The sequence below is a fragment of the Gracilinanus agilis genome, chromosome 3, assembly GCF_016433145.1.
Source record: "Gracilinanus agilis isolate LMUSP501 chromosome 3, AgileGrace, whole genome shotgun sequence".
Taxonomy (NCBI): Eukaryota; Metazoa; Chordata; class Mammalia; order Didelphimorphia; family Didelphidae; genus Gracilinanus; species Gracilinanus agilis.
In genome coordinates this window covers 31,301,131-31,325,271 of record NC_058132.1, presented here as the reverse complement: position 1 = coordinate 31,325,271, position 24,141 = coordinate 31,301,131, and the positions used below count along the sequence as shown (strand labels likewise).

Sequence of the window (24,141 nt, the reverse complement as noted above, 5' to 3'; positions counted from 1 at the left end):
CTTGTCGGCACAGTAAATGTACTTTAACAGCATCATCTTCTAGGGATCTTAAATAGCTCAGCAAGAATTCCATCACCTCCACTAACTTTATTGTTAGCAGTGCTTCCCAAAAGCCACTTGGCTTCATTCTCCAGGGTGCTAGACTCTCAATCAGCAACTAATATGACATCATGGTTATCTATGTTAAGATCTTTCTTTTTTATTTATTTTTTAATTTTTATTTTAAACTCTTAACTTCTGCGTATTGGCTCCTAGTTAGAAGAGTGGTAAGGGTAGGCAATGGGGGTCAAGTGACTTGCCCAGGGTCACACAGCCGGGAAGAGTCTGAGGTCAGATTTGAACCTAGGACCTCCCGTCTCTAGGCCTGACTCTCAATCCACTGAACTACCCAGCTGCCCCAAGATCTTTCTTGTATAGTTCTTCCGTATATTCTTGCCTATTCTTAATATCTTCTTTTTCTCTTAAGTCCTTTCCATTTTCATCTTTGATCATTTCTATTGTATGAAACATTCCCTTGTTATCTCTAATTTTTCTAAGACATCTCTTGTTTTTCCCCATTCTATTGTTTTCTTCTAGTTCTGTTTCTTTTATTTTTATCTCTCATTTAAGAAAACCTTATCTCTCCTTGCTATTTTCTGTAATTCTGCATTTGGTTGAGCATATCTTTTCCTTTCCCCTTTATCTATCCTTTTTCCTTAGCTATTATTTTTACCTTTACTTTTTACTTTAGAATTAATACTAAGGTTCCAAGGCAGAAGAAAAATAAGGGCTAGGTAGCTGAGGTTAAGAGACTTGCCCTGGGTCACACAGCTAGGAACTAAGGTCAGATTTGAATCCAGGACCTCTCCTCTCCAGGCCCAGTTCTATATCCACTGAGCAACTTTGTTGCACCCTTAAGTCTGAATTTTGTGACAAGAAACTCATCTCTAATAGCAAAGACAACTAACCTGGAAAATGGATTGAAGAAGAGCAATTTAAAAATCATTAAAAATCATTATCTGAAAGTTATGAATAAAAACAGGCTTAGATATCTTATTTCCAGAAATCTTGAAAGAAAACTGCCCAGATCTCTGAGAACCAGAGGGCAAAGTGGAAATAGAAAGAATTCACTACTAAAGTCGTTTCTTGAAAGACACCCCAAAATGAAAACTCCCATGAACATTGTAGCCCAAATTCAGAGTTTCTTCATCAAATAAAAATATGTTGCTGACAGACAGAAAGAAAGAATTCACCTACCAAGAAGTCATAGTCAGGATCACAAACTATTTAGCAGCCATCACCATGAAGAAACAGAGAAACTGGAATACAATATTCCAGATGGCAAAGGATTTAATAAGCAACTTCTAATGACATATGTCCCCTAAATTTGGTAAATGACTTCTAATGATGTGTGTGTCCCCCAGATCTGGTAAAAAACTATTAATGATTTGTGTTCTGTAAGATTAAAAATTAATATCCAAATACTCCAAGTATTATATTTAATAAATTTATTAATAATAACTTGAAACAAAAAGGAAAGGAAAAGGGCAGCTAACCCAGCCACAGTTGTGAGAGAAGAGAGCGAGAGGCGGAGTTCCACCAACTATATACAAACATCATAAGCACGCAAGGTGGGGATGAAAGAGGAATGGGATGTTGGGAGATGTAGTTCAAAGGTACAAAATTTCTATTTATACAGTTCTCCAGATTTAGAAAGCAACAGTAAATATGCATCTTACAAACTGGGTAAACAACTGACAGGCACTTGCTAATCACGTTAGTTTTAGCTGATAGTTTCCTTTTGTCATAAACTTAGGTCACCAATCCCAATCAGAATTTGGTTGTGATCAACTAAAGCTTATAGCTAGAACTGTAAGAAATCCTGAGCAGCTATGTGACATGCTATGAATAAAATTCCTTGGAGACTATATATTAATTTATAATTATTTATTAGTAAAAGCTAGAGAGAGAGAGAGAGAAAGAGAGAGAGAGAGAGAGAGAGAGAGAGAGAGAGAGAGAGAGAGAGAGAGAGAGAGAGAGAGATTGAGAAATTGTCAGGCTAACCTAACTACAAAAAGTCTTTAAGCCAGGGCTAAAGTAGAGTGTTAAACACTCCAAAGAAGGGAGCAAGTCAGGTATGCAACCAGAGAGAGAATCCAGAGCAAAAGAGAGCCCAGCTACTGCTCCTCCCCTTTCTAATAAGGCTAAAATCGTCACTCCTCCTGTGTCTCTGATTGCCCAGGCTTAACTTTGGTCCAGGTCCTCGAGTCCTGAGTTCCTGACCCATTACTCATACTGGCTGAGACTCAAGCATCCCTGTGTTCTCTTAGGGCAATACTGACTTGTTAGGCAACCACATCAGGGGAGACAGAGGTTCTCCAAGAGAAGAGGGAGTCTCGCTTGTTACTAAATGTGGTTGTAGATATGATTAGTAGGAAGTCCTCAGAAATTGGGGTGGTGGTTTGTTCCTAACAGGGTTAATGTTTATAATGTCTAATAGATAATATATGTTTGCATTCATATTTGACTAACAGTTTGATTGCTAGTACTAAGAAATGGAATCTATTTACTTTTTACTATTTATTTTGTTACTTTTTTTGGTTTTTGTTTGTTGCTCTTTACTGTTTTGTTGCTGCCACCACCAATGGGAACCTTCTTTCTTTGCTGGATTAGTCAATTCATTAGATTCTCTGGGCTCATTCTTCAATGGATGGCTGCCCAATTTTTTTTAACATTCTGCTGATCACTTGGCAATGTGGTATTGTTGTTGGAATGTCCTTTCAACTAAGTCAAGGACCCTTGGCTTAGGAGCCATAGAAAATTCTTCCTTTTGACTCATCTTCTTATTTTTAAACCCTCACCTTCCATCTTAGAATCAATATTGTGTATTGGCTCCAAGGCAGAAGAGTGGTAAGGGGTGGGCAATGGGGGTTAAGTGACTCGCCCAGGGTCACACAGCTAGGAAGTGGCTGAGGTCAGATTTGAGAGTCTTCCTGAGTCCAGACATGCCACTCTATCCATTTTGCTACTCAGCTGCCTCAGTCACAATTTGAACTTAAATGACTCACCTAAGGTCACACAGCCATTAAGTATGAGAGGCAGGATTATAATCCAGATCTCCCTTCCTCAAAGGCTAGTCATTTATCTATTGAAGTTTAACATATGTCTGATCATAATAATCACCTTATTTTAATGGCTCTTAAAGTTTCAAAAATTTCCTTCTCTTGACTTTAAGATGTTTATTTTGGTAAAAAATGTCTGAGTTCGATCACAATTGTTCTAAGGCTCTAGTTAGGAAAAACCTGAACTGCTTAGGCAAAGGCAGGACCCATCTGTATACTTACATCTTTCTCTGCTTAACTCATGGTCTTATCCTGGCTGATCGAGGAGGCAAAACTGGAAACATTTGAGTGATGAGACAGTAGGTTATACTATAGAACCTATAATAATATTGTAGGAATTTTGATTGATTTTCTCTAGTATGACTTGGGGTTCAGCATGGCTACTTTAATTCTAAGGAAAGTCAGTGGAGATTTCCCCAAGACTCTCAATTATTCCCATGGAAATAAGAAGCCTGGAGCAGGGGTGAATGGTCAAAGCATTTATGACACCCCCTTGGTGGTGGTAAATCAAAGAATCCTCCATTGTTGGTGCTTTTGGATAAACTAGATCTGGCATCGTTTCTTCCCGAGTTATCTTTGAAATATAAATCTCGTTAGTATAAGGTGAAATGTTCATCTTTGCTAGCATTTATCTCAATTGTAAGTTCCTTTTTCCTAGTAGCTATAATCAATCAAGCAAGCAATCAGTCAATATCTATTAATCAACAGGCATTTCCTGTGTGCTAGGCACTGTGATAAGAAGCTGGGAATCCAAAAAGAGGCAAAAGACAGTCCTCAAGGAGCTAACACTCTAATGGGAGAGACACCATGCAAATATGTATTAAGCAAGTTACTTATAGAATGAACGGGAGATAATTAATAAAGGGAAGGTGCTGGGATTAAGAGGGTTAGGGAAGGCTTCCAGTAGAAGATGAGATTTTCATATGAACTTAAAGGAAGCCAGGGAGGCCAGTATATTGAGTAGAGAAGGGAAAGTGCCCCCCAAATGCCCAGAGTTGCCCAGAGGTAGTCTTTTTTTTTTAACCCTTACTTTCCATCTTAGAATCAATACTATGTATTGGTTCCAAGACGGAAGAGCTGAAAGGACCAAGCAATAGGGGTCAAGTGACTTGCCCAGGGTCACACAGCTGGGAAGTGTCTGAGGCCAGATTTGAACCCAGAACCTCCTGTCTCTAGGCCTGGATCTCAATCTACTGAGACACACAGCTGTCCCCAGCTTGAAAGGCTTCAAATGCGAGGGTTCTATAGGTGATAGGGAGGCACTGGAATTTATTGAGAGAGAGAGAGAGTGTGTGTGTGTGTGTGTGTGTGACATGGTCAGATCTCCACTTTAGGAAAATCCCTTTGGGGGCAGCTACATGGCTCAGTGGATTGAGAGCCAGGTCCAGAGATGGGAGGTCCTGGGTTCAAATCTGGCCTCAGACTCTTCCCAGCTGTGTGACCCTGGGCAAGTCACTTGACTACCATTGCCTACCCTTGACCACTCTCCTGCCTTAGAACCAATACACAGTATTGATTCCAAGATGGGAGGTGAGGGTTTTTAAAAAGAAAAAGAAAATTGGATTGGAGTGAGAAGAGACTTGAGGCAGGAACAGCACCACCTCTGCCCTGCCGGCAGCTATTGTAGTGGTCCGAGTGTGAGGTCACGAGGGCCTGTATCAGTGGTGGCGGTGTTAGTGGCTATAATCTAAAATTATTCAATTTCCTTTTTTTTTCTTTCTTTCTCTGACGTAATGGAAGATTATATAAGCTTTAAGAAATCTCAGTTCATGGCCCAGAGTTATTTGAGAGTTCTGGGTCTATGCTGAAGCCTAGGTTTTGCCTCCTTAATATTTTTATATTGATCATTTTGATTGGCAATAGAACCTATGAATGAATCCACAGATGTTTCCATAACAAGTATAGAGTGGAAAGGCAGGCTTCAGGAGGGGGAGATGGGGAAAGAGCCACACTTAGAAGAAATAGAGAAAGATGTGGGTCTTCTGCCAAGTTGTGGTACACACGTGTCCACCACCTACTAGATGGTATGTGTCACATTCTTGAGTGAATAAGCAGAATAAGCTCTACTTGTCTGTATTCTGTGCTGCCTTTTTTTGGGCAGTAACTGAAATTTCTTGAAACAGGAGCTGCCTTTTATCTTTCTCTGTATCTCCCGTCTTTCAGTGCAGCCCCTTACTTAACACGGCGTCTTCCACATAGAAGCTCTTGCTAAATGTTTGGGGCAGCTACACGGTGCCAGAGTGCAGGGAGTGCTCGGCCCGGAGTCAGGAAAATGAGTCTTTCTGAGTTCAAAACTAGTCTAAGACACTTCCTAGCTGTGTGACCCTGGGCAAGTCACTTAATCCCTATTGCCTAACCTTTACTGCTCTTCTGCTTGGAATCAATCCACAGTATTGATTTTTTTTTGATTTTTTTTATTTTAAACTCTTAACTTCTGTGTATTGATTTATAGGTGGAAGAGTGGTAAGGGTGGGCAATGGGGATCAAGGGACTTGCTCAGGGTCACACAGCTGGGAAGTGTCTGAGGTCAGATTTGAACCTAGGACCTCCTGTCTCTAGGCCTGGCTCTCCATCCACTGAGCTACCCAGCTGCCCCAACACAGTATTGATTTTTAAGATAAAAGGTAAGGGTTTTTTAATCCAGTTACTCATATTAGAACAACTAATTAAAAGGAAACAATACATTAGGTAATCTGACTTCTAATTAGAGGAGAAAGTAGGGACTTTCCATGTCGGGAGGCTGAGAGTGAACAGGTACAATGCCCTGATTTCAAGTGTCTGTGAGCTGTCAAAGGAACATGGAAACAATAACTGATCAGTAGGAGCCAGTTTTCATATAAGACATTTGAGTTGCTTGAGATGTACAATTGTGAGAAAATTCCTTACATCAGTCTCTGGTCTGACTGGGTTTCTAGTCAGCTTAACCTAGACCCTTAATTAAGGGTCCTAAACAGCAGGGAAAGATGGTCCAGTATCCCAGCCACACAGGGTTAGATTCAAGCAACACAGTAGGGCAGTGATGGCGAACCTTTTAGAGATGGAGTGCCAGGACCCGCCCTCACCCCACCCCCTAGACTACTGGTTCCCAAACGTTTTTGGCCTGCCGCCCCCTTTCCAGAAAAAAATATTACTTAGCCCCCTAGAAATTAATTTTTAAAAAATTTTAATAGCAATTAATAGGAAAGATAAATGCACCTGTGGCCATCACTGCCCCCACTGGATCACTGCAGCACCCAGCAGGGGGCGGTGGCGCCCACTTTGGGAATCACTGCCCTAGACCAAGGGCTGTGCTGCACCCCACCCTCCTGCTTACCCCAGATAGGGGAGGGAGGAAGCACTCCCATTGGGTTGCTGGGCAGAGGGGCGGGTTATGTGAATAAATGTCATCAGGCACAGTGAAGAGGGAGAGGGGAACAGCTCAGCCCAAGTCCCTCTGCCTTTCTAGTAATGAACTCAGGATGTGGGGGGAATGGCATGCATGCCCACAGAGAATGCTCTGCATGCCATTTTTGGCACCTGTGCAATAGGTTCACCATCAGTGCAGTAGGGTTTCTCACATTTTCCACAATTGAATAGTTTTCTCACAAGAAACAAATTGGATTAGGTCCATAACTGAATAGAAATGGAACTGGACTGGTTCTAGAATTGAGTCATAAGATGGAGTCAATGTGGTTCACTCAAATTGCCTCAATTTACACTACTACTTACTATCCTAATCCCCTCAATTGTGTTTAAAAAAAAAGGTTGCTTCCTAAGTAAGGCTCAAGAGCAAATGGTTGGGTGGTTTTAACCTCACCCTTACCATAGCACTGGCTTCTATAATATTTCATTTATAGAAAATTGGTTCAGTCCTCTGATTTTATCAAAATGGAGAATTCCTGGTGTATAATATTCTTTATCTCAGTCAGATTTTTTCACCTCATCCTCTTACAGCTTCTGGAGATAGCTGAGAGGTTGTGATTTGTTCAGGAAGGGTCATGTAGCTAGTATGTGTCCCAAAGTAAGAAATTTGTGTCTCTATAGGACTTATCTATACACATTACTTCTTTAGACATAATGACATTGAATTTAAAAAATTAAAGATATTCCAAAATGGATAAGACTCATTCATTAGTGAGGTAGCTGAGTGACATTCCTCTAAATCCAGATAAACAAATAGAGGCTAGATATCAGGGGCAGCCCCATCACCCTGACATTGCTAAAAATGTTAGGTGCTTCTCCAGTTCTTCCAAAATCAAACTAGAGTTGAGCGGGGCTACTTAACATTTGCATCTCTACTGGCCTTATCTGTATCCACTCTAGTCCAACCTTCCCAACTTCTGGCTCTGCTCTCCAAGATTCCTGAAGCTTTGATCACAGGGACCTGGGACTGTGTCTACCTTGTCTCTTATTTGGATTAGTTTCCTCCCAGGAAGACACTTCTCTATGTCTCCTTAATACCTACAAGAGGCAGCTCGTGGTCAAACCGCTGGGCCTGGTGTCAGGAACATCCAAATTCAAAGCTCCAGACATTGGGATGAGAAATTTTAACCTGTCTGCTTGAGTTTCCCCAATTATAAAATAGATAGAATAATATACCTCCCAGGTATATTATATGCTGTGAGAATCAAATGCCATAACATTTATTATTATTATTTTTTAAAACCCTTTCCTTATGTCTTAGAATTAATACCAGTGTCATTCTGAGAAAGAAGAGTGATAAGAACTAGGAAATTGGGGTTAAATGACTTGCTCAGGGTCATATAGATGGGAAGTTAGATATAATTCTTTATTTTTAAAATACTTACCTTCTGCCTTAGAATAAAAACTGTATATTGGTTCCAAGGTAGAAGAACAATAAGGGCTAGGCAATGGGGGTTAAGTGACTTTCTCAGGATTACATAAACTAGAAAGTGTCTGAGGTTACATTTGAATTCAGGATCTGATGTCTCTAGGCCTGGCTCTCAATTCACTAGGCCACCTACATATTTATAAAAAGAGCTTACCATAGTGCTTACTCCCTTCCCCTAAGTAAACTGAGGACATAAATACTGATTGTCTGAGGCAAAAGTCTCTTTACTGGTACACAGTCAGCACTATTATGCTCCTCTGAGGTCCCAACCTGGACATTGATGTGGGCTGAGTTTATCTTGACAGAGCGAAAACTGGTTTTTAAGGCCTGAGCAAATTGGCCTAGAGGTGGGAGAACCCTAGGGTAAAATGGGTTGAAAATTACATAATAAACATTCCCAAAAGGAGAAGCCTCTCATGGGTGAGTCAGGAGTTCTTGGGGCTTCTCACACCTGACTTTGTAGGGAATAGCCAATAGCTTAGCTTTTCCCAGCTAGGACTGAATATCAGGATCATTAGAATGTTATAAAAGGAATGGCCAGGAATATAGGAATTGGGATTATCTATATCTATATCTATATCTATATATATATATATATATATATATATAAATTATGTTATATTAGAATCACATAGGAATGTTAAGGGGGGAAATTAGACACAGTATCTTTTACTGCTTGTAATAGATCGGGCAGGTGCCTATTAGTTTGTGGCTACTGAAGTTCTATGTAACTGTTATGGGCCTATGCAAGGATAACTGCTAAAAAAACCCTCTATTTAATAAGGTCAAAAAGGTTAAAGGAGTAGAAGACAATAGTGAAAGAAGGAAGGGAAAAACTAGGAAGGGAAATAAAAATGATGGGGAATACACAGGTGGTAATCACAACTCTGAATGTGAATGGGATGTACACTCATAAAACAGAAGGAAATAGCAGAGTGGATTAGAAACCAAAATTCTACCATATGTTGTCTACAAGAAATACACATGAGGCAAGTAGACACACACGTAAAGGTAAGAGGCTGGAGCAAAATCTATTGGGCATCAACTGAGAAAAAGAAGGCAGTAGTTGCAATCATGGTATCTGACAAATCCAAAGTAAAAATAGATCTGATTAAAAGAGATAGGGAAGGTAATTACATTCTGATAAAAGGCAATATAGACTGAGGAAATATCAGTACTCAACATGTATGCACCAAATGGTACAGCATCCAAATTATTAAAGGAGAAACTACTGGACCTTAAGGAGGAAATAGATAGCAAAACTAAACTAGTGGGAGACCAGAACTTTCCTCTATTGTAAAAGACCTGCTTTCACAGGACAGGGATCTTTGGGGACATGGCAGTGTTGGTGCGGTTGAATGAGCACAGCCAGAGATTGAGATGGTATTCACAGAGGCTGTCCTAGTGCCATCTGCTGACTTCTTTTATTTATACTTTTTTTCTCTTAAGGTTACATACAGGGTTGGCATGGATATTCTATAATCAACTTAAGTTTTTTCTTGGAGATAGTGAACAAGTCATACACCAACCTTGTTACCAACAACCTTGTTACTAACAATTTTCAATGTGTGTTTACTTGTCTCCTTGGCTATGGGGTGGAGAAAGCAGTCCAGTCAGTGGAATGGTACGATGTACCAGCCTTTGAGGGCAATTTCTCCATTTATCATCCATTGTTAACTACCAAATCAGGGATCAGGGAGGTAAGAAACTTGGAAACTATTCTGGCCTGTTTTTGTAGGCACTTGTGTATCTAAGTTAAGGTTTTAAAATCTTTAACATTTACTCACTATTTTCTGGTTTGTTATAGGGAAACTCTAGGGAGTTTCTGTATTATTACATATAAAGGTGAGGTTTTCCTATAAGTTTATGGAGGTGTCTGTAAGGGTTCTAAAAATAGCCTATAGTGTTCATCTGTATTATCCTGGGGCTTAGTGGGGATATTGATCACTAATTAGGGAGTATTAATAAGAAAAGAGTCACACAAGGAGGCCTAAGTGGAAAACCATCATCCTGTAAATCTTGCCTTGCAGATTTCAGGGTTCATGTGTGACCTTGTCATAGACGTGAACTCAATGAACTTTGGCATTCTATCAGATCTAGATAAATCAAACCAAAAAATAAACAAGAAAGAGGTAAGAGATGTGAATGAAATCTTAGAAAACTTAGAGTTAATAGATATATAGAGAAAAATAAATAGGGACAAAAAGGAATGCACCTTCTTTTCAGTAGCACATGGTACATTCACAAAAATTGACCATGTACTAGGACATCAAAACATGGCAAGGGGGCAGCTAGGTGGTGCAGTGGATTGAGAGCCAGGCCTAGAGACAGGAGGTACTAAGTTCAAATCTGGCCTCAGACACTTTCTAGCTGTGTGACCCTGGACAAGTCACTTACTCCTTACCACTCTTCTGCCTTGGAATCAATTGATTCCAAGATGGAAGGTAAGGGTTTAAAAAAAAGTAAAAACATGGCAAACAAATGTAAAAGAGCAGAAATAATAAATGCAACCTTTTCAGATCAAAATGCAATAAAAATAATAATTAGTAAGGGTACATAGAGAGGCAAATCAAAAATTAATTGGAAATTAAATAACATGATTCTCCAAAATTGGTTGGTTAAAGAACAAATCATAGAAACAATGAATAATTTCATTGAAGAGAATGACAATGATGAGACATCATATCAAAATCTATGGGATGCAGCCAAAGCAGTACTCAGGTGAAAATTTATATGCCTGAGTGCATATATTAACAAATCAGGGAGGGAAGAGGTCAATGAATTGGGCATGCGAATTAAAAAACTAGAAAGAGAACAAATTTAAAATCCCCAGATTAAAAACTAAATTTGAAATCCTAAAAATTAAAGGAGAAATTAAGTGAAAGAACTATTGAATGAATAAATAAGACTAGAAGCTGGTACTTTGAAAAAAACAAATAAAATAGATAAAAGTACTTGTTAATCTAATTTTTAAAAAAAGGAAAGAAGGAAACAAAATCAACAGTATCAAAGATGAAAAGGGCGACTTCACTTCTAATGAAGAGGAAATTAAAGTAATTATTAAGAACCATTTTGCGCAATTATATGGAAATAAATATGGATGATTATTTACAAAAATATAAATTACCTAGATTAACAGAAGAAGAAAGAGAACACTTAAATAATCTTATATCAGAAAAAGAAATTGAACAAGCCATTAAAGAACTCCCTAAGAAAAAAATCCCCAGGGCCAAAAGGATTCATAAGTAAATTCTATCAAATATTTAAAGAACAACTAACCCCAATACTATACAAACTATTTGACAAAATAAGCAAAGAAGGAGTTCTATCAAATTCCTTTTATGAAACAAATATGGTACTGATTCCAAAGCCAGGCAGATCAAAAACAGAGAAAGAAAATTATAGACCAATCTCCTTAATGAACATAGATGCAAAAATCTTAAATAGAATACTAGCAAAAACACTCCAGCAAGTGATTACAAGGATTATTCACTATGATCAGGTGGGATTTATACCAGGAATGCAAGGATGGTTCAATATTAGGAAAACCATCCACATAAATGACCATATCAACAACCAAACCAACAGAAATCACATGATTGACTCAAAAAATGCAGAAAAAGCCTTTAACAAAATATAACACTCATTCTTACTGAAAACACTAGAAAGAATAGGAATAGAAGGGCCTTTCCTAAAAATAATAAACAGTATATATTTAAAACCATCAGCAAGCATCATCTGCAATGAGGATAAATTAGAAACCTTCTCAATAAGATCAGGAGTGAAACAAGGATGCCCTTTATTACCTCTATATTTGACATTGTACTAGAAACACTAGCAGTAGCAATCAGAGAATAAAAAAAAAGGTGTTAAAATAGGCAATGAGGAGACTAAGCTATCACTCTTTGCAGATGATATGATGGTCTATTTAAAGAATCCTAAATAATCAACTAAAAAGGTAGTGGAAACAATCAACAACTTTATCAAAGTTGCAGGATACAAAATAAACCCACATAAATCATCAGCATTTCTATTTATTTCCAACACAACTCAGCAGCAAGAGTTAGAAAGAGAAATTCCATTTAAAATCATCCTAGATAATATAAAATATTTAGTAATCAACTTGCCAAGACAAACACAGGAACTATATGAACACAACTACAAAACACTTTCCACACAATTAAAACTAGATCTTAACAATTGGAAAAACATTAGTTGCTCATGGGTAGGGTGAGCTAACATAATGAAAATGACAATCCTACCCAAATTAATTTACTTATTCATTGTCATACCTACCAAACTACCAAGAAACTTTTTTACTCAATTAGAAAAAAATTATAACAAAGTTCATTTGGAAGAACAAAAGATCAAGAATATCAAGGGAAATAATGAAAAAAAAATGTGAAGAATGGGACCTAGCAGTACCAGATCTTAAACTGTACTATAAAGCAATGATCATCAAAGCAATATGATACTGGCTAAGAGACAGAAGGCAGGATCAGTGCAATAGAATTGGGGTAAATGACCTCAGCAAAATAGCATACAATAAACCCAAAGATCCCAGCTTTCTATCACTACTTGACAAACCCACTATTTGACAAAAATTGCTGGGAAAACTGGAAAACAGTATGGGAGAGATTAGATTTAGATCAACATCTCACACCCTACACCAAGATAAATTCAGAATGGGTGAATGACTTAAATATAAAGAAGGAAACTATAAGTAAATTAGGTAAACATAGAATAGTTTTTTGGGAAAGATTTTTGGGAAAGAAAAGATTTTAAGACCAAGCAAGAGATAGAGAATATTACAAAATATAAAATGAATAATTTTGATTGCATCAAATTAAAAAGGTTTTACACAAACAAAACCAATACAACCAAAATTAGAAGGGAAGGAACAAATTGGGAAAAAAATCCTTATAACAAAAACATTACTCAAATTCATGAGGAGCTAAATCAATTGTACAAAAAAATCAAGCCATTCCCCAATTGACAGATGGGCAAGGGGCATGAATAGGCAATTTTCAGATAAAGAAATCAAAGCTATCAATAAGCACATAAAAAGGTGTTTAATAATAATAATCAGAGAAATGCAAATCAAAACAACCCTGAGATACCACCTCATACCTAGCAAATTGGCTAATATGACAGCAAAGGAAAGTAATAAATGTTAGAGGGGATGTGGCAAAATTGGGACATTAATGCACTGCTGGTGGAATTGTGAATTGATCCAATCATTCTGGATGGCAATTTGGAACTATGTCCAAAGGACTTTAAAACTATGTCTGCTATTTGACCCAGCCATACCACTGCTGGGTTTATACCCCAAAGAGATAATAAGGAAAAAGACTTGTACAAAAATATTTATAGCTGCGCTCTTTGTGGTTGCAAAAAATTGGAAAGTGCCCTTAGATTGGGAAATGACTGAACAAATTGTGGTATCTGTTAGTGATGGAATACTATTGTGCTCAAGGAATAATGAACTGGAGGAATTCCATGTGAAACTGGAATGACCTCCAGGAATTGATGCAGAGTGAAAAGAATAGAACCAGGAGAACATTATACACAGAGATGGATACGCTGTGACATAATCAAATGTAATGGATTTCTCTACTAGCAGCAAAGCAATGATCCAGGACAATTCTGAGGGACTTAGAAGAAAGAACATCATCCCCATCTTGAGAAAGAACTGGGGGAGTAGAAACACAAAAGAAAAACAAGTGCTTGATCACATGGGTCAATGGGGATATGATTGGGGGTGTAGACTAAACGATCACCCTAGTGCAAATATTAATAATATGGAAATAGGTCTTGATCAATTACACATATAAAACCCAGTGGAATTGCTTATTAGCTAGGAGAGCGGGGTGGGAGGAGGGGAGGGAAAGAACATGATTCATATAACCATGGAAAAATATTCTTAATTAATTAATTAAACTTTTAAAAAGGGTTTAAGCATAGGTAAGGATAGTAAAAAGGTTGAGGATAGGACCCCTAACTCTAAGGGGGGTTACTACCTTATCCTACTCCCAAACTAGGATCCCTCATGGATTCTCTTCTACCTGGGTTTACCTTCTTACCAGGTCTTACCAGGCCTTCTCTGAACTCCTTAAATCTATCATTAAAACCTCAAAGTCTATACTAAATAAATCTATGCTAATTTTTTAGTATCCTTATATAAGTCTTGAAGTTACTGTCTCCTGGAAATTTCAGCTCACTCCTCCAACTGTTAATTCTTCAGGGCCTACTCAGTTATATAAGTAACTTTACCAGCTCCTTAGATCTCTTTCAGCTTTAAATGAGTTCAGTTATTCACTCTCTCTGTCCACTGTCAGCCCTTCTGGGCCTAGTTAGGCTTTTAGACCTAAGCAGGCCCCCAAATGGCTTGGTCCTCTCAACAGCCACACAGAGGAAAAATAGTCTCTCTCTTTCTCCTTTCTGTTGATTTCTGCCACAAACTTATTCCAGAAACTTTAACCTGTTCTCCTCCTTCACCTGCCACTGGGTTTTTTCAGTGTTCTAGGGAACAGAAACACTAGGCTCCTCCTAGGTAAAAACCTCCATTGGCAGTTGGAAAAACCCAACTGACTCAGGCTACCCAGAATTCCAAAAGGTGCCTTTCCCAAGATTCTGTCATGCCTTAAAGAAACCTTACCCACTATTCTTTACCCTGTCCTTAGCCTTTATGATCCCAATTACTCCAAATGGTCTTCATTAGCTCTATGGCTTAATTAATCCTAAAATTTGCCCCTTGAGATCCCTTTGAAAAATTTGTCTTTCCTTAGTAAACCATGCTATCTTAATCTATTCCTAAACCATTATTCTATTCCTTAAATATAGCCCTTATCTTAAACTTATTCTGTTCTATCTCTATATTAGACTTATCTTAACTTTACCATACCTATTCTATGCTACCCTATGCTAAAGACAGGAAATAGAAATTCAAGAAACAGAATAAAGACATTAAAGAAAATCCTTGCATAATTGCAAGTCAAAACATTAAGATTACAAAAATTCAAAAATGCAAACATTTGCAATAGCACAGTAACACAATAACAAATTGTAGCCTATATTTTTACAGAAAGCAAAAGACTATCTAAAACAATTCAAAATGCATTTTACAAATACTATGGAAGAAAATTCAAATGAAACTTTTAACTAAGCTAATACAGGAAAACAAGAACTATCTACAGGTAAAATTCAAAATCAACTTATAATACTAAGAAAATAAAAAACTTTGCAAGAACTCTATTATACATATATACATATATACAAATATTTACACTATTTACATTCTATGTACATACTATTTACATATTACTTCAAACTCACCTATTAGCAAAACATAAAATCCCCCTTGAAGTGGGTATAAAAACCTTGAAGATTTACTTTACTAATGATATAACTTTTCCTTTGATATTACCTTACAGGAATACATGAAATCCTCCTCTGAGATGTGATGAGATTAAACCTACCCTGTCCATTTTTAGATTTAATCACCAAAGGTATGAATACCACCTATTAATTCACAAGTGGGGAAATCTGTAACCCATGTGTGCGAAAGTGGAAGATGAATCAGAATTGACTGGCTGCCCTCTGGGCAGTCCTAACCAAAGCATTTGTTGTGATTGGACAAGTAAACTAAGAGGAAGGCACAGGAAGTGACGCAAAAGAAGTGCTTTTAAAAGGGAGTGACAACTTCCTGTAAGTCAGTTCTTGTTCATTTCCTGGAGCTGGAGGTCAAGTTGGAGACACTGCTTGTTGGACCTGAGACCTGAGACCTTGGTGAGACTGTTCTTAAATCTCTCCTTAGAACTATGCATGATGAGTGAAAAAGGCTGACTACTTTAGCTTCCCTGGAGGTACTAGCCTCTGGAGGTTCCCTTGATTGGGAGAAGCCCTTGTGGCTAAAACCCTTATTAATTGACTTTTAGGCTTTCAGGCTGGGACTCTGAAGCCCTGCCAGAGTAAAGCCAAGACTTGAACACATAATCTATTTCATTAAGCTAGATCTCTTACTCTACCCTCTTTTCATCTCTCTATGTTCACTCTCTCTTATATTTTATAAATAAATTACTAAAAATCATTTAGGAATTGAATCAATTCCTTGGTGACCACTCCTTTAAATATTTAATCCAAACAAAACCCCAATTTTTCCTTTTTACAGAGATAAGAATTATACCCTAAAATCTAATTTTTATACCTACTACAATATTTCAAGTATATTTAAATAACTTCTATTTATTTATATCACTGTGAATTCTAAGTACTAAGTTATGTAGTGCTGCCAATTATGTTATGAGCTATTCCTATATGTTATACTAATCATTTTTTTTTTTTTTTAGTTTTAAACCCTTAACTTCTGTGTATTGACTTATAGGTGGAAGAGTGGCAAGGGTAGGCAATGGGGGTCAAGTGACTTGCCCAGGGTCACACAGCTGGGAAGCGTCTAAGGCCAGATTTGAACCTAGGACCTCTGGTCTCTAGGCCTGGCTCTCAATTCACTGAGCTACCCAGCTGCCCATATACTAATCATTTTTAAACAAGACAATTTTTCCCATTCTTTATACTTAACGAAATTTCTTTTTTATTGATTTTAGCAATGTATTCTTTGTGTGTTGTGTAAATCAGTGCATTATTCTTACAATAACATCTGTAGCTATTCCATTGTCATTGTGGAGTAGTCCTTATCACCTTGATCACTTGATCATTATCTCCTCATCCTTGATTAACCTCTTCACCTGCAGACATCTTTTTTTTTTTTTTTAACTCTTACATTCTGTCTTGGAGTCAATACTGTGTATTGGCTCCAAGGCAGAAGAGTGGCAAGGGCTAGGCAATGGGGGTTTGTGACTTGCCCAGGGTCATACAGATGAGAAGTGTCTGAGGTCAGATTTGAACTTAGTACTTCCCATCTGTAGGCCTGGCTCTCAATTCACTGAGCTACCCAGCTGCCCCCTCACCTGCAGACATCTTAAACTAATGTTCAATTTTTCACCTGCTGTCACCTTTTTGGCATGCGCACAGTGAATCCAAGATGTCTTCTCTTCAATTTTTATAGCAGTGGGTGCTGTTAATAAAATTTAATAAGGACCTTCTCAAGCTGGTTGTGTTGCATTTGTTCTGCTAAGGTTTTTGACATATATGGAATCACCTAGGTATATGTTATTTAATATGAAATCAATTGGTCCTGTTTGCACTAACCCCCCCATTTCATGTAATTTTTTGACACTGTGTTGCAATTCCCTTATGTATTCAGCTATTTTTACATCTCCTCCCAGCACAGATGTAAAAACTAGAGTAAATGTTTTTGCCTGCATTGGGGCATGTCCATACAGCATTTCATATGGTGAAATGTGTAAATCACCTCTAGGCCTAGTTCTTAAATAGACTAAAGCTAGTGGTAGCACATCAGGCCATTTTAGATGAGTTTCTGTGCACAGCTTTCCAATCAGAAGAGTGGTAAGGTCTAGGCAATGGGGGTTAAGTAACTTACCCAAGGTCACACAGCTAGTAATTTTCTGAGGCCAGATTTGAACTTAGTACCTCCTGTCTCTAGGTCTGGCTCTCAATCCACTGAGCCACCTAGTTGCCCCCTAATTTCGCTTCTTAAATAGTCAAATATTTCATTTGTCCCTTCTTCTTGTTTGTCTTTTCAGCTTGGTACACTTGAGAAGCTACTCTTCTCAACTTGTCCAGTTCCATTTGATCCCAGTCTGGACACTGACTTCTAAAATAATTACATACTACAGGGCAAGCGTTTCTAACAAATTCCCTCCTTAATTGACATGTCCCTTTCCTTACAGGTGTCCAATCCAATCCAACCTTCCCCCATGTCTATCAATCTATCTAGGAAAATAGAGGGTGTTTCCCCAACTTTCTGCTTCACTCTCTCAAATTTTGTCCATGTACCTCATCTTTGGGAACATTCTTTCATCTTTTGGATTACTTCCTGTCTTGCCCTGACCAATTGTTGATGTCTGTTATCCAAATTAATATTCCAATTTGGCTTAGATAAAGACCAATTAGGGATGCTATCATTTCATTGATCTCAGCAATGATTTTTTGTTTTTCCCATTTTGTAAGCAGTTCATCTAAAGGAATATCAAAATCATTGTAGTCAGAATTAATTGTTTAATTATTTTTTTGAAACTTCTTTATAACTGCTCTTGGTTCCTCCTCAAAAGATGAAGTTTCCTTTTTAAAACTATCTATGTCACTTTGGGTAAAGCCCTTATTTCTGTTTAACATTAACTAATTCATGGTCAGAGGTCATCATTGGAATCTCTCTTAAAGGGAAAAAAGTGCCCACACTCTTCTCTAGTTCTGCCATTTCTTTCTTTCATTTAGTTGTGCCCTCTTGTTTATCAGTACCATTTTTCTCTGTCTCATATTTTTGTATTATAGATTCCAGGTAATTCACTTTTAAGGTTAATTTGTTAAATCTTATTTGCTGTAGTTTCAATTCTTTAAATTGGTTGAAGATATAGGAGAGTACCATCTTTACCAGTAATAATAACAATATCACACCCACTACTAATAGTATATGGCTCAAAAAAATCCAAGAACATAATGGTAAGCAGTCCCATTATGCAGTCAGGGAATGCTATTCCCTTAATATAAGAAGGAATAGTTAAGTAAAAAAATTTGAGTACAATTCCCAGGTACATGGTGGTGTAAAACTGCATTGTTTAATGAAGCCACTACTTGTAAAAGCAGACTTCTAGGCTGTGGCTGTGGTTAACTGGCTCTTTAGTGCCCTCTAGGATGACAGTAAAGGAAAAAAAATTGTCTTTTTAAAAAGTTCTGACTGTATCTGTTATGGATACTAGTATCAATTCTTTAGGCTCTGTCTCCATTTAGCTTGCCAAGAATGCTATAAAAGGAATGGCCAGGAATTTTAATATAGGAATGTTAAGGGTGGGGTGTGTGGAATTATCTACACTATCTTTTACTGCTTGTAATAGAATCCGGCAGGTGCCTAATAGTTTGAGGCTACTGAAGCTCCGTGTAACTGTTATGAGCCTACACAAGGATAACTGCTGGAGACAGATGTAAAAAAAGCCTTCTATTTAATAAGGTTCAAAGGTTTAAGGATAGGTAAGGATAGATAAAAAGGTTGAGGATAGGATCCCTAACTTTAAGGGGATACTATCTCATCCCACTCCCAAACTAGGATCCCTCATGGAGTCTCTTCTACCTGGGGTCCCAGGCCTTCTCTGAACTCCTTAAATCTATCATTAAAACCTCAAAATCTATACTAAATTATGCTAATTTGTTAATGTCCTTATATAAGTCTTGAAGTTACTGTCTCCTGGAAATTTCAGCTCACTGCTCCAACTATTAATTCTTCTGGGTCTATTCAGTTATATAAGTAACTTTACCAGCTCCTTAGATCTCTTTCAGCTTTAAATGAGTTCAGTTATTCACTCTCTCTGTCCACTGTCAGCCCTTCTGGGCCTAGTTAGGCTTTTAGACCTAAGCAGGCCCCCAAATAGCTTGGCCCTCTCAGCAGCCACACAGAGGAAAAACAGTCTCTCTCTTTCTCTTTTCTGTTGATTTCTGCCACAAACTTATTCCAGAAACTTTAACCTGTTCTCCCCCTTCACCTGCCACTGGGTTTTTTCAGTGTTCTAGGGAACAGAAACACTAGGCTCCTCCTAGGGGAAAACCTCCAGGAGGGCATTGGCAGTTGGAAAAACCCAACTGACTCAGGCTACCCAGAATTCCAACCTTACCCATTATTCTTTACCCTGTCCTTAGCCTTTAAGATCCCACTTACTCCAAATGGTCTTCATTAGTCCTATGGCTTAATTAATCCTAATAACATCTAATAACATTTTAGAGTTATGCTTTTCAGTTTGGGGGGGTTCCATTAGAGCTGAGCAAGTTACCCTCTGAGAAAGGGGGTTCTCTGAGGGCAGAGATCAGTTCTATGGTCAAACCCAGGACTTAAAAATGACTTCCTCAGAAATTTATTACATATAATTAGTAAAAAAAAAAATTAAATTTAAATATAAAAAGTGACCTCCCAGTAATCTACTAAGTGACTTTAATAAATAGCTGATTATTTATTAAAGTTGTATTATTGGGACTTGTCTTCTCACTGTAGGGCTCCCTGAAGGCAGGATTTAGTACTCTTTAGCTAGACTGGAGTTTCAGAGTCCTGAAATTAGTCTTTAGCCTTCATCTGAAACCTCCTCCTTAGCCTTTACTGGAGGGCTGGGGTTCAGGCCCCTTCTCAGATTTAAGGAAAAGCAGAGCTGTCTTTCCCTTCTCTAAGAGCTATGGGGATGCTAAGAAGAGATAGGCATATCTATTCATTGTGCTGTTGGGAACCCTGCTCCTGCCCCACTTGTCCCAGCTGGGTGCGTTGAGTCAAGAAGCATTTATTGGGATAGCCCAGTGGCTCAGTGTATTGGGGGCCAGGCTTGGAGATGGATTCAATTTTGCCTTCAGACACTTCTAGCTGTGTGACCCTGGGTAAGTCACTTAACTCCCATTATCTAGTCGTTACCACTCTTCTGCATTGGAACCGATATTTAGTATTGATTCTAAGGCAGAAGGCAAGGGTTTAAGCAGTATTTGAGAACCCTACTCTATGCCAAGCTGCCCTTGAGGGAGCTTCCAGTCTAGGGGTGGGGGTGGGGAGCACAGTCACAGTCACAGTCACAGTCACAGTCACAGTCAGCCTCCGGTGGCTCACAAACGCGCATTATTCTCCACTGCCAACCAGAAGGCCGTTGTGATGTCACCGTCACGCGAGGCTAGCCCCGTGAACCCGAGTGAAGTGCCCCAGTTCACCCGGAGCCCGAGACGGAGCCGGGAGCCGGGGCCGGACGCTCGGCCCCAGACTTTTCCCAAAAGGACCGACTGGTCTCGGGTGGATTCGAACTTGCGAACTGACAGACCCCGAGGGCGGGGGAGGTGGGGGCCGGAAGAGGTGGTGGTGGTAGCGGAAAAGGAGCCAAAGGACGAAGGAGGGGGCCCTTCGGAAGCCGCAGGCGCAGCTGCGGGGCGGGGCGGAGTGGGTAGGGGAGTGGGCGGAGGCACCCAGGAACTGAGGAGCGGCGCCCACCTCCGGGGGCGGGGGAGCTGCGGTGAGCGGAGCTCGCTCTCAGAGGCCTCCACTGAGTTTGCGCAAGGCTTCTATTCCTCCCCTCGCTTTCAGGGTTGAGCCACACGTAGTCAGCGTAACGCCTCTGCGCGTGACGTCACCACCGTCACCGTCCCTTCCCCTGACGTACCCCTGCGTCCCCGCCGCGTCGCTTGGGTCGGGCTGGCCGCGGGTGCTGCCGCCATTTTGCTCGCGCTGAGCCGAGGCGGCTGCTTTCCCGACGTCCGCCGGTACCCGGAGTAGGAGAGACACGCGAGGCCCTCGCCGCGGGCGGAAACCCCTTGTCGCCGCCGCTTCCTCCGCCATCATGCCGTCGTCGCCGCTGCGAGTGGCCGTGGTGTGTTCGAGTAACCAGAACCGGAGCATGGAGGCGCACAACATCCTCAGGTAGCCCTGTTAGGGCCTCTACCCCTGCCCCCCGGAACCAACCGCCGCCCTCTCCCCAACCAACGGGCCTCTGCGCTCACTGTCCCCCCCTCCTCCCCTCAAACAGCTGGGGAGGGCACTTATTGGCTGTTGGCCTAAACCTCGGCACTCCTTTGAAGAGTGGGTGGCGGGTCCTCCCAAACCCCAACGCCTCCACTTGTCTCCGAGGCCTTCGGACCTTCCTTATTCAGATATGGACGGACCCAAGGGTGTGTAGTTCTGTGTCGCTTTAGCGCTCCTCTCCCCGGCCTCCCACTCCCCAACCCCTTCCCAGAGCGGGATGGGGGATCGATCACTTTAGTCTCGGGTTGGCCTGAAGAGGGCGAGTCCACCCCCTTTCAATTTCATCTGCGTCTGCCCATAAGTATTGATTAAACGCTAACTGTGCCTGGCGCCAGGCTGAACACTAGAGATGCCAAGAAAGGCAAAAGCAGCGTCTCCAGCTAGGCGCCGGAAGAACACACAGTCTAGTGGGGGAGCCCACAAGCCAATTACTATTAGTACTATACACAAACAAGGCAAGGCGTCATAATTAAGGGGGGGAGGGTGTAAGGCTTCCTCCGGAAGATGGGGATTAGCTCAAACTGTGGGAAGAGCACACACAAAACCTGTCGGTCCCAGCCCTCAAGGAACTCGATGACCACATGTGAACACTTAGGAACAAACAGGCTAAAGCCAGCATAAATTGTAATTCTCAGAGAGACAACATTAGAATGAAAGGGGAACAAGAAGCTGGGACTCCAGAGAAGACTTTTCTAACCTAAAGTGGTGGTTTTTGTTTTAGGGTGGGGAATTGCTGCCACATTTCTTGTCAGGACGTCTGAAATTGGTCTTTAAGGATCTAGGTTTGTTAGAATGTAAGCTCCTTGAGGGCAGGGACTGTTGTCTTGCAGGTATTTATATCTCCAAAGTTTAGCACAGAGCCTGGCCACTTACTTGTCTTGTTACTGACTTTTAGGCCAGGTTCTGGCTCTTTTTGGAATAAGCACACTGTGTCCCTCCTTCACAGAATAAGTGCTTAAATATGATGACTTAAACTTTTTTGTGTGTTGGATCCCTTCTCAGATTAATGTTTTTAAATGCGTCAAAAAAAGTCATAGGGTTACAAATTGTATTGATTCACTGTAATGAAAATATTTTTCAGAAATGAAGACTTGAGGTTAAGAACCCCTAACTTCATAAATGAACCCACTGAGCCCCTGGGCAAATCACTTCATCTTTGGGAGGGTAGTGAGGTATTAAAAGGGGATTGGGAGGGGCAGCTGGGTAGCTCAGTGGAGTGAGAGTCAGGCCTAGAGACGGGAGGTCCTGGTTCAAATCTGGCCTCAGACACTTTCCAGCTGTGTGACCCTGGGCAAGTCACTTGACCCCCATTGCCTATCCTTACCACTCTTCCACCTATAAGTCAATACACAGAAGTTAAGGGTTTAAAAAAAGGGGGGGGGGATTGGGAAAGGCTTCTCACAGAAAGTGTGATTTTAGCTGGGACTTGAAGGAAGCCAGGGAGGGCAGGAGATGGAGATAATTCCAGTCTTGGGGGTGGGCCCCTGAAAGCTGGGAGGACCAGTGTCATGGGATCCCACTTTGGGAGGGAGGGGGGAAAGTAAAGTGTAAAAAAAAAAAAAAGTGGAAAGGTAGATAGAAGTGAGGTTAGGAGGGTAGCATTCTAAGATGAGCAATTTCATAATCTGTATTAGGAAAGGTAGCTGGTTTCCTTACTGACATTTCACAGTACAGATAGTAGAATCACAGGTCATTTTTTTTTTTTAAATTTTTATTTTGAATATTTTCCCCTAGTTACATATTTCTTGTTCTTTCCCTCTCTCCCAAGCCTCCTAACCCCTCTTTAGCCCATGCACAATTCCACTGGGTTTTACATGTATCATTGATTAAGATCTAATTCCATATTATTGATAGTTGGACTAGAGTATTGCTTCATGTCTACATCCCCAATTATAACCCCATCAGCCCATGTGTTCAAGCAGTTGTTTTTCCTCTGTGTTTCTGCTCTCACAGTTCTTCCTCTGAATGTGGCTAGTTTTCTTTCTCATAAGTCCCTCAGCTTTGCTCTGGATTCTTGCATTGCTGCTAGTAGAGAAGTCTGTTATGTTTGATTGTACACAGGTCATTATTTTAAAATAACAGCAGCAGCAAAACCAAGTACCAATCCAAAAAATGTAAACAAAAAGGGGGATCATGGAGGATTAAGAACTGGCTTTGGAAGTTTATAAACCCTGGATCCAAGATTTGGCCTTGACATTCATTGTGTGGATTAGGCTTTCATCTCCAGTGTCATAGATCAGTCTGTAAGATGTGTTAAAGAGAAGGGTTACCAGCTGAATGGGGAAAATTTCCATACAAGGAGTCCCCTGCACTCAAAAGCTTCATTGAACTGGGGATGTAAAGACAACTAGGAAACAGGCCTGGCTTTAATGGCACTTGGATCCTGCTGCAGGACTGGGAAACCCCTGAGAGCCACAGAATGCTGATCATTAAGGGGATGGATCAGAAAGACTGCAGATGATGGAGAATCCTATACCAAAGCTAGGGATTCCAGGGGCTGGAAATCAGGAGGGAATCCCATTGATGAGGTGTGGGGAAACTGAAAGGTAGAAAACCATTTTAGGGGAAAGGCAAGTCCATAACTTTGGCTGGAATTTTAG

At 40.0% G+C, this 24,141-nt stretch overlaps 1 protein-coding gene across 1 annotated transcript in view; it reads left to right on the top strand.

Annotated features, from left to right (window-relative positions):
* Positions 1-21,191: 21,191 nt before the first annotated feature.
* The window catches only part of SSU72 (SSU72 homolog, RNA polymerase II CTD phosphatase), a 43,099-nt gene continuing 40,149 nt past the window's right edge, over positions 21,192-24,141 (top strand). The window contains exon 1 of the mRNA XM_044667531.1: positions 21,192-21,439. Within this exon, the coding sequence (XP_044523466.1) occupies positions 21,360-21,439 (80 nt within the window). The 5' untranslated portion in view covers positions 21,192-21,359. The remainder of the gene's footprint in view (positions 21,440-24,141) is intronic.